General features: G+C 37.4%; 3 protein-coding genes across 3 annotated transcripts; 1 reads left to right on the top strand and 2 right to left on the bottom strand.

Moving 5' to 3' along the window:
- On the top strand, positions 1-2,561 carry LOC143632114 (uncharacterized). Its single transcript, XM_077100695.1, has 2 exons — positions 1-529; positions 1,610-2,561. Exons 1-2 carry the CDS (start codon positions 14-16, stop codon positions 2,459-2,461), a joined length of 1,368 nt encoding a protein of 455 aa, XP_076956810.1. The 5' UTR covers positions 1-13; the 3' UTR covers positions 2,462-2,561.
- Positions 2,562-3,097: 536 nt separating this feature from the next.
- On the bottom strand, positions 3,098-4,267 carry LOC143632112 (glutamate receptor 2.7-like). The gene is made up of 2 exons (XM_077100694.1): positions 4,209-4,267; positions 3,098-3,728 (listed from the first exon to the last, which is right to left on the bottom strand). The coding sequence occupies exons 1-2, from the start codon at positions 4,246-4,248 to the stop codon at positions 3,136-3,138; spliced, it is 633 nt and encodes a 210-aa protein (XP_076956809.1). The 5' UTR covers positions 4,249-4,267; the 3' UTR covers positions 3,098-3,135.
- Positions 4,268-6,789: 2,522 nt separating this feature from the next.
- Positions 6,790-10,332, bottom strand: LOC143632111 (mitochondrial outer membrane protein porin 2-like). The gene is made up of 6 exons (XM_077100693.1): positions 10,279-10,332; positions 10,150-10,217; positions 7,731-7,841; positions 7,574-7,660; positions 7,283-7,491; positions 6,790-7,193 (listed from the first exon to the last, which is right to left on the bottom strand). Exons 1-6 carry the CDS (start codon positions 10,325-10,327, stop codon positions 6,887-6,889), a joined length of 831 nt encoding a protein of 276 aa, XP_076956808.1. The 5' UTR covers positions 10,328-10,332; the 3' UTR covers positions 6,790-6,886.
- Between the last annotated feature and the right edge of the window lie 394 nt (positions 10,333-10,726).

Below are 10,726 nucleotides of genomic sequence, written 5' to 3'. Positions count from 1 at the left end.
GATCAAAACAAGGATGAAGAACAAATACAAGAAGCCAACCACTTTAAATTACTACAAGCTCTCCCTCATAATATGCACCGTCATACTATGCGTACTCCTCTTCCACTTTTACCTACTCAACCAAAGTCAACACGCACTAACGCTCACCAGCCAACATCCGTTTTACCGTGAACTTGTGCAAGTCGATGACGAGAGCATAAAAATCCCACCGCCACGAAAGCGGTCTCCGCGCGCTATCAAACGGAAACCGAAACGGCCAACGACCCTGATCGAGGAGTTTCTTGATGAATCTTCTCAACTTAGATACTTGTTCTTTCCTGGTCAGAAGACTGTCATTGACCCGATTAAGGATGCTGGTAACGAGAGTCTTTATTATCATCCGGGTAGAATTTGGTTGGATACCGATGGGAATCCTATTCAAGCTCACGGGGGAGGTGTTTTGTTTGATGATTGCTCGAGGACATATTATTGGTATGGCGAGTATAAAAACGGGTCCACTTATTATGCTCACAAAAAGGCTGCAGCTCGGGTTTGTATCTTAGTCTTGATAACTGGAATGGGTCAAACAGGTCAACTAAAAACGTTTAGCTAAAATGTGAACCGGTCAAACGGGTCAAAGGTTGTCCAAAGTTTACTTTTAGGAAAAATCATTAAAGTGCCATTTTGAGTGATGATTTTGATAAAATAAGGTTGACAATTCGGTTCAGTTTCAGTTTGCTATCGACCAAAAACTGAAAAACCGAACCGTACTGAAAAACCGACTTGTTTATAAGAAATTAATAGATGGTGTAGCCCAAATATTTTAGGTGAAAATGTTTAATAATCAACTAATCATTAATTAAAAGTAAGTTTAGGCCCAAAGTTTCAGGTCCAAATTTTTTTTCTTTGGCTCATTTTTTTTCCATCCTAAAATTTTCAATCCCCAATGTTAACACCAAGAATACCGAACCAAACTGAAAAAAAAAAAGATTTTTAAGTAATTTATGAGAAATTAGTAAACGGCGTAGCCCAAAAGGTTTAGGTGCAAATGTGTAATAATCAAATAATCATTAGTTAACATAAACAAGTTAGGCCCTAAGTTTCAGGCCTGAATTCATTATTTTGGGTAATTGTTTACCGCCCTAAAATTTTCAAGCCCAAATGGTATTATGGTAAAATCGAAAAAACTGAATCGACCCCAAATAACCGATGTGAAGTAATTTATAAGAGATTAATAAACGGTGTAGCCTAAAAAATTTAGGTGCAAATGTGCAATAATCAACTAATCATTAATTAACAACAAAAATTTAGGCCCAAATTCATTATTTTGGGCCCTTTTTTTCCGGCCTAAGTTTTTCAAGCCCATATGGTAAAATCGGTAAAACAGAAACCGAACAGTTTTCAAAAGACCCAAAAACCTTTGGTTCTATTGAGCCAAAAACCAACCTGGACTGACCCATGCACACCCCTAACTCCTAACCAGAATGGGTCAAATATCAAAATTTAGCTAAAATCAAATTGGTTGAATGGGTCAAAAGTCAACCAAAGTTTATATTTAATCTATTCAGCTGCATAAATCATGGTATTAGAAACTTATATAATTGTACTAATAATATAGTTTTGATTGCAGGTTGACATCATTGGTGTCGGTTGCTATTCTTCGAAAGATCTTTGGACATGGAAAAACGAGGGTATTGTATTAGCAGCCGAAGAAACAAACGAAACCCATGATCTTCACCCGTCTAATGTATTAGAAAGACCCAAAGTAATTTACAACAAAAAAACAAATAAATACATAATGTGGATGCATATAGATGATGCTAATTACACGAAAGCCTCCGTAGGAATTGCCGTTAGCAACTCCCCAACGGGCCCGTTTGACTACATCAAAAGCAAAAGACCACACGGGTTCGAAAGCCGAGACATGACAATATTCAAAGACGATGATGACGTGGCATACTTAATATACTCTTCAGAAGACAACAGTGAGCTTCATATCGGCCCCCTCACGAATGACTATCTCGATGTTACAGATGTCGTGAGACGGGTTTTGGTGGGCCAGCACCGTGAAGCTCCGGCCCTGTTTAAACATGAGGGGACTTATTACATGGTGACTTCAGGCTGCACGGGGTGGGCCCCAAACGAGGCCCTGGCTCATGCAGCGGAGAATGTTATGGGCCCATGGGAGACGATGGGGAACCCATGTGTTGGGGGGAATAAAGTGTTTCGGCTTGCTACATTTTTTGCACAAAGCACGTTTGTTCTTCCGTTACGTGGGTTTCCAGGTGTTTTTATATTTATGGCAGACAGATGGAACCCGGCAGATTTAAGGGACTCGAGGTATGTCTGGTTGCCTTTGTTGGTTGGGGGGCCCGTGGACCGCCCGCTTGATTACTCGTTCGGGTTCCCTTTGTGGCCGCGGGTTTCGATTTATTGGCATAAAAGATGGAAGCTTCCATTTAAATGGAGTGGTAAGAAGTGATATATTTTTTCCCCTAATTTGGGGGTATACTTATTTTATGTACATTACATATCCTGTGCATTGAGTGTGTAATTTAGAGAGATAATAATGAAGCATGATAGATGACTCCACCTTCAAACTTGGTTATAGAAGTTTAGTATTTTTCAAATCATAGACGAGAGCGATAAAGGTTACAAACAGTCATCAGTTTATGTACGAATTATACACCCGTATTATATGTGCATACAGGAGATTTGTAACACTTGGTACTAAATACCGTCCTGTTATGATCGAAATAGTAGTCCAGAGATTTGTAACCGCGGCAACCAAGTGTTGTCCTGCTACAAATGAAATAATAGTCCCGAGCCCCATCTTTGCGTGAACCAAGTAGAGTGCCAAGATTATAAGGGCTAAAGCCAAAGAGACTCCAGTAACCATAAATAGACCCCAAAATCTAACTATGAGGCGGCGTGCTTTCGGGTGCTTGATTCACAGCTATAATAGCCCATACAGGTAAGATGGCAATGATGCCGAAAACATCGAGTTCCTGTTAACATAAACCGAATTAATGTTTTACCATTTTATGCAATTTGTGTGTTAAACATGAAGCCGAAAGTATCCTTACCTGATTATAAACCTTATTTATAAGATCGTCGTAGCTTCCGCTTGCAAATGGGACGAATTCGTAAGACACTTCATATGGTAATGCATGAATGAAAAGTGTTGAAAACATCAACAGAGAATCCAGTAGCAGTTGTCTTATTTTTCTTTGCATCATAATATGCATCTACGAAGTACTTAAAACTTAGACCTGTTCGGATGCCAATCCTTAATGTTTTGTCGACAGTCGTTCGTGAAATCCAACCTCTTGGAATCGTAGTAGACCCTCTGGGCCAAACAACCTCTTCTATGCTACTAGAATGTAGCACAACGTCATCGAGTGGTAAATGAGCTCGTCTAATTCCATTTGATACCGTCCAATATCCCACTTTCCTTTCTCCATGGTCGATCGCATTTACAATCTCGAATCCATTGGAAACCAGTTTATTTCCACTAAGTCGAAACTCGCCACCAGCACCCTTGAATTTGACTTTCAAGATCTCACTTAAAAGCATGTAACCATTTTGTGTGACTTCAACCTTCTCTACAGCCTCCGCGAGCGCCCACACCATGTCGTACGCCCATATGGCAAGCGTAGGCAGCTCTCTCGAGAACTCATTGTGCCATCTTTTCGTCAAGTCATGCAGCTTACTCGACATTGGAATATCAGGCCGAAAACCAAGTGCTTCTTGTATCAGAGAGAATATATTAGCTAAGCTTTATTCAGGGCGACCGAAGCTTGAGTGAAGCTAAGCAAATGTTTTGGGCCCCACGAATAGACCAACTTGGGTTACCCTTATAAACACATAGCCATGTTTATGATTATTGTATGAGGGATTAATGTAATCGAGTTTTGCTTTAGTTTCTTGATTATAATAATAAGAGAGATCATCCTAACTTGTGTGTTTAATTTGTGTTTCTGATTATCGATGTGTTCTTGAATATATCATCAGAGAGTACAAACTAATTTTTTCCAGAAGGGCCTAGATATTCGCTTTGCTTTGGGCCTCAGAAATGGTTTATTAGTCGCCCATTGTGTTTATTGTAATATAATATAATTACAATAGTTAAAAGATATGATTTGATTAGTTTTCTATGTAATTATCTAAATTGTATTCCTATAAATAGTTAATCAATAATACATTACGCAGTTTTCATTATAAATTACCTTGTAGTGATTCAACAACTTGGAATTCGGTTGAATGCATTGCCTCAATGGTTTTATGTGTTAAGATCCATGCATACTCTTTACTTATCATCAGTGACGGATCCAGAATTTTTTCTCTGTGGGTTCACCTTTTCCGGTTCTAACAACCAAACATCAACTTTTTGGGCCGGGACGGGTCGGGCAACATAAATTCATTGAAAATGAGGATTCATACGTTGTTGAGTTTTCTTTTCAATAATTGTTCCATCACCCCAATATTTCAGCAAATTCATATTCACAGGTTCACAACAAATTCAACAAATGAACTTCAAATCCTTCTTGCTCCAAATGCAACAATAGAAACATGGGCCAAATTTGCGTAGTTTACTCCAAAGGATAATCTGTATGTTTTACTCGGTACTAAAATTTAAGAACATTTATTTTTTTTAGAAAAATGTCTTCAGTTGTTGGGATCAAGAATTTTAAAGCCAGTAATATTGCATGGACAAGGATATCCAGAGAAATTTTAATATACAATTAATAGTTTTAATTCTCAAACTTGGCTCTACCCATGAGGAATTAATGCTTTTAGATTTTGGAAACAAAAAAAGTAATTGCAATAACAGTTGCAGTTAATAAGATTCGAACCAGCGAATCAGAAAACAATTATACAAACGAAAAAGCTTAATTAGCCACTCCACCAAATCTCATTTAATAACTATTGTTCATCTCAATTTTATTTATGGATTCACTCATATTTTTCTTATGTATTTTCTACTAAAAATTTAAAGTTCAGTGGTTCCCGTGAATCCGTACGAGTACATGTAGGTCCGCCCCTGCTTATCATTCCTAGCATCTTTGCATTTAGGAAAATGGTAGATGCTAACAAAGGTGAGGCGTGCACGATGATTACGGTTGTTTGTATACTCATATACGCAACTCTTTGGTGACTTGATCATTTGTTGCAGATGCCGAAATGGTGCTTCTGTAAGCGATACGCATGCTTTTGTGTTGAAATGATGTGAACAGATGCTCTAAAATATGTGGCCCGTGATCAGTGTCCTCATAAACAAATATAACATCCCTCCATTTATATAGTTCTACAAGGGCAGCAATGCCTTGGCACACAGCAAACTCGTCTTCTTTGATATAAAAAAACTTGTCTTGAGGACTTTAGTTACCTTGTCAATATCATCTTCTATGAATTCCGGAGTTTGGTCGAAAGGGCTAATGGCTAACGATTTTCTTTCAAGCACTATATCGAGGTTCAGCTTCAACATATCTGATGACTGTTTGGTTCATTTCCATGCTTTTAAAAATAATGCTTGTTTTTATTTTTGAAACTTTTCTTTTAGAACTTGCATAAGTGAGTCTATATATATTGACATATAAGTTGCTACATATAAATATAGTAAGAATACTACCGTTTGACATAGCTTGTAGTGGATATCCTTTAGAATCCCTTGTGTGGATAACTTATCTTGCTTCTGTAACTATCATTATGAGCGTAGAAGTCCAAAACATGGATTGATTTGGATAAAAATAAATTATGTGATGGGTCATCGTAAATAAATCACTTAACGGGTTAAAACGGGTAACTATTATAAAACTTGTTAACTTGAAAGGAGCCAAACAGGCTCATGTGACCATTCACCTACTCATTGTTGCCGACATCGTTGTTGCTGATCCACCGCTGCCGCTCCACCTCCCACACCGACCCATAGTTGTCCCCACCATCGCCGTTGCCGCTGCCACCATAAGAAAATATAACAGGTAAACCTATTTTGATACTTTCTTCCAAACCACTTGCCAAACAAAGTTTAATCAAGTTTGTTTAGATTTTTGACCAAATTGGGCCCAAGTAAGATGTTTGGTTATTTACTGGTACCAACACTATTAACCAAAACTATAACCAACCACAACCAAGAATCACTTAATCGAGGCTATCGATTATGACTTGTGGTTGTGGAGTGCTAACCAAGCCGCACAATGCTCACCCCTCCATTCTGCGTCACCTCTACCCTGCATCACCACTCTCCAATTTTCATCTGATCTTTCAAACCATGTTAATATCCCTCACTCACCATTCAACAATTTCTTTTCTTTTTTTTTTTTTGGATTTGTTAATACAAAATAATATTTAAGACTTTTCATTGATAACTGAATACACTCAGCCTTGGGTAAGATTTCTACTGTAATGTTAAAAAAACAAAGCTGTGTTTTTAACTTTTTTATAAAACCTATGAAGTTCTAGAATATTGGTGAGCTTGATTTACAACAGTTCTTCAAGCCTTAAAAATATAATTGCATATTATTGTATCTTGAACACATTTCAGTTGTCTTCAATCTGTTTGGTTAGATCCACTGTAAAGATGTTAAGTATTTTGTTTAATGTCACATGTTAGTATTTTGACAAATCATACCAGAAAAGAGACAGATCCATGGTCAACACTGAAGTAGACACAGCAGACTAGCCATTTTTCATGATTGTCATCTCATACAAGTTATAGGCAATCAAAAATCACAAGACTATTTATGTCAAGACAAAATGTAAACCATCCTCAAAATGGCAAATGAAAGCAAGGGAACCAAAAATAGATAATGCAACAATGGCTTATTAATCAAATGCTCCCGTCTTTCGGGAGTTGAAAAATCACACATCCATTTGACTTTAAAAAGACAAACTCACCATTTTCTGATCAAGGTTTGAGTGCAAGTGCCAAACCAAACTTGGGTGTTTTATCCAAAGCATTGGTCTCCAACTCACTAGACACCGTCACAAGTGATTTGGGAATAATCTCATGCTGCAGCACCGCACCCAGCTTTCCATGGTTGTTAAGCTTAGCTTTGACCACGGTCAAACCATCAACAGCATACGACCCGCCAACTGTGAAGGTGTTCTCGTTTAGTGAGAATCTTCTAGTAATCTCACCTACAGCAGCGGTTCTCTTTGATTCATCTAGATGGTGTATATATGATGCCTTTATTGTGTCCCCTTTATCGCCCCTGAAATTGAAAATCAAAATAATATCGATTAACGGTTTAATGTGAATACTAGTGATAATCTGATATTACGATGGAGTGAAACTGCTTACAAGATTATGGAAGCACTCGAGTCGGGTTTGTTAACACTTATGCCAGCTGTGTATTTGGTTAATCTCCCAGAAGATGGCTCATAACCGGCTTCTGCACCAATTACAAATGTGGGAGTACCGATTGTAGCTGAAAAGTCAAAGGCTGGGGTTTGGGTCAAAGTAACTGCTGATGTCAAACTAGCATGGCTATGAAAGTACTGAATATCAAGCTGCAAAAGTACACCAAAGTCATTGAGTTATTGTCAAACTCTCATACTAAATTACGGTATACGGTTAAGGATGTAACTGTACCTTGCCTGAATTAAAATCAGGCAGTTTAAATGATGCAATGGTCTTTGTTGAGGGGACAAGCTCTGTGAAAGTCAATGTCGTAGCAATCTGCAAAACGAGGGTGGTATTATGAAGAAAAGGTTGTGTGTTTTGTGAAAATTAAGGTCCCCTAACAAACCTTAGATTCAGTGTCAACTTTGACATCGAATAATATATTGTTGTATTTGTACACTGCTCCCACATCTCCGGTTGAAAAACCGCCCTTTTTTGTAGCAGTTGAGGTTAGTGCCTGCAATGAAGAAATATATAAAGATTAGATGTCATTCATATAAACGATTTTTTATCCTTTAATCTTATTTGAGTCCCATCATAAGCACACATCACATAAAGTAAACACGGCAAACAAACATCTTCTTCTCCTCATATCATATTAATTAGATGCACAGAGTCAAAAAGATTGGTCAAATTAAGAGTCCACGTTATTAGCTAGTTATTTCTGAAAAATAACATTAACAAAGTACCCACTAACACACACTTACCTAAAGTGAATATAAACTCCTAAACTACAACAGAAAATAAAACATGCAAACAAAAAACCTACCAAAAACAGTGGGTGAGTTGGATCCATGCATTTGCATACAATAAAGGCACCGAGTGTCTTCACATTTTACATGATCTATAGGTTTTGACGCACCATTAATTACAATAATCAATTGTGCACGGTGTATATCAAATATCAATCATAAAACAGTGGCATAGAACCATTACCTTTAGAAACCAAAAACCAAAGTGCAAAATAAGTAAAACTAAACTGAAATATAACTATAATTTAAAATTTCAAGCATTACCTACATGGGAGTTGCATAGTTGCTCAACAGATTTCTCAGGAGCAAACCAGTTTATGAAAATTAAACCTAAGACTGAAGAACAGAAAACCATATTTTCGTTTTGGTTGGTAAGTAAACAAGAAACGAACACCAAACAAAAAAAAAATCTTTTATATTTTGTTAACGAAAATAAAACTGATGAGATGACCCTATAACGTAAATGACCCAATAACAGATAGACAGAAACATTTGATGATATAATTCTTTTCCGGTTCCTTTTTTTTTGTCTTAGATTAATAAATACAAAAAGTAAATGTTGTCGATATCTTTCTTTATAAAGCTAAATTACATATGTCATTCACATGTTTGTTTGGTGTCACCGTGTTAGTTTCCTCTTTCCTAGTAAACCCCGCTTGAACGATAAAAATAAAGGGTATGCTAAAAGTTTTTTTTTTTTACATACCAAAAAAAACTAAATATAGTTCTTTCTTAAACCCCCACCCCACCAATTTGGAATAAAGGGTAGCTAAAACTTTAAAAGGGTGTCCATTTCCTTCCGGCCAGACTCCCATCTCCAGTGAGTTCCATTCGCGACAACAAAAGACTCAAAAAATTGCAAGTAAGACTTTCAAAATGCGTCCCTTCGTTTCCTTCCTCTCTGACTCCACCCTCCAGTAAGCCTTGCTCACAACAAATATCCGAGCCTCACTCTCTTCCATCTCTAACATAAGAAACCGTTATCTACTCTCTCTCAACCAGTTAACAAAAGCTTACCTCCGCCATTCAAAGTTATGTTCTCTTTCTGTTAGTCTCATGAATAACTTATGTAAACGGGGTTGGTGTGTTAAGAAATCCGAAAAACAACTAGACCACTCCTTTGCAGGTAATATTTGGAAATTATTATTATTATGTAATATTTCAGTATATATGTGTGAACCCTCGGGTGGGCAAAAGTGAAATTGCACTAATTTTGATGTTATTTTACTAATCTCGTGAAAATAACGTTAAAAGTGGAGGAAGGTTAATCAGGCATCATGTGGTGGCGTTGATAGCTGAAAGACAAGGGTACATGCACCAATCGGCCGATGTCCCGATGGTTGAGTGTTATGTGCCTTATGTCCAAGGCTTGATGCAAAACTACTGTCGAGCCGGGGGTCTCATCGGAAGCAGCCTCTCTATTCCTACGGGATAGGGGTAAGGCTGTCTACATCTTACCCCCCTCAGATCCTACCATAGCTTTGCTATTGGTGGGATATACTGAGTACGATGATGATGATGATGATTTCAGTATATTACCGAGTATTTTGCACTTGTTAATTATTTGGTTTTCAGTTACGCCACAGTTAGATGCACCGTGCACAATTACTTGTTGCAATCAATGGCGTGTGAACAACCTAAAGCTTAGCAAAGAAAAACGCCTAGACTATGTAAATAGTGAAGCTGCTAATGGTGTGTATATAGGTTAAATAAATAGTCAAGGGATAGAGTGCATTATGGTATGTAGATTGTACAAATAGTATGCAATAGAATTTAAATCTTATATCTTATATACCAAACACAACACAAAACAACCATTCATTCAATACAAGAACTAAAAAGTTGTAATCTAATACAAGAATAGAATAGGATAGGATATTAAAGAAGTCATTGATTCATTCATATATAATATAATGAGTATAATAGCAATAGATGCGGTCGGTCAATGAATGAAAATGAAGGATTGAAGCAATCGGAGTATCTAGGGTTAGAAAAGGAGAGATAGATGCTTACAACGCCGGTGGCACTGACGGTGGAGACGGAGAACTTCTGATCCGTTATGTAATCCCTCGTTAACAGATCTAACACAAACATTAATTAATTAGGTTAGGGCTAATTCAATAGTATATTGAATTGAAATACCTTTGGCTTTCTTGCCGATATCGGAGAAGAGTCCCGGTCCGGTATTCATATTTGGTTTGGTGATGACGAAAGTTTTCAATGGATGGATGGAGAGAGGTGAGGTTAGGTTAGGTTAGGTTATTATTTTTATTTATTTTTTATAACATTATATATATTAATTAATAATTATTAAATATATATTTTAAAAAATTATATAAATGGCAGGCTCGTTTAGGCTCGCGAGCCAGCTCGAGCTCGTTAAGTGAAGCTCGGGCTCGGGCTCGTTTATTAAACGAGCTTGCTTTTGGGCTCGAGCTCGGGATCGGGCTCCATTAAGCTCGACTCGATCGAGTTTTTTAACAAGCCGATCTCGAGTAGCTGATGAGCAGCTCAGCTCGTTTGCACCCCTAAGGGGCACCATGCAGGTACTAAATCTTTCACGTGTACACAACCATCATTCTTTAGGGTA

The sequence above is a fragment of the Bidens hawaiensis genome, unplaced genomic scaffold, assembly GCF_021521415.1.
Source record: "Bidens hawaiensis isolate Kalapana, Puna unplaced genomic scaffold, B.hawaiensis_p1.1 tig00006365_1, whole genome shotgun sequence".
Classification (NCBI taxonomy): domain Eukaryota; kingdom Viridiplantae; phylum Streptophyta; class Magnoliopsida; order Asterales; family Asteraceae; genus Bidens; species Bidens hawaiensis.
Note: the sequence above shows the minus strand (reverse complement) of the source record. Positions and strands in the feature narration are given on the sequence as shown.

Excerpts from the sequence above, each read along its gene's own strand:
- LOC143632114 (XM_077100695.1), top strand. The coding sequence starts at position 14 with ATGAAGAACAAATACAAGAAGCCAACCACTTTAAATTACTACAAGCTC. Across the intron at positions 530-1,609 it reads ACAAAAAGGCTGCAGCTCGG|GTTGACATCATTGGTGTCGG; the intron begins GTTTGTATCTTA and ends TTTTGATTGCAG.
- LOC143632112 (XM_077100694.1), bottom strand. The coding sequence starts at position 4,248 with ATGCATTCAACCGAATTCCAAGTTGTTGAATCACTACAAG. Across the intron at positions 3,729-4,208 it reads AGTTGTTGAATCACTACAAG|AAGCACTTGGTTTTCGGCCT; the intron begins GTAATTTATAAT and ends CTCTGATACAAG.
- LOC143632111 (XM_077100693.1), bottom strand. The coding sequence starts at position 10,327 with ATGAATACCGGACCGGGACTCTTCTCCGATATCGGCAAGAAAGCCAAA. Across the intron at positions 10,218-10,278 it reads TATCGGCAAGAAAGCCAAAG|ATCTGTTAACGAGGGATTAC; the intron begins GTATTTCAATTC and ends TGTTTGTGTTAG. Across the intron at positions 7,492-7,573 it reads CTGATTTTAATTCAGGCAAG|CTTGATATTCAGTACTTTCA; the intron begins GTACAGTTACAT and ends GTACTTTTGCAG.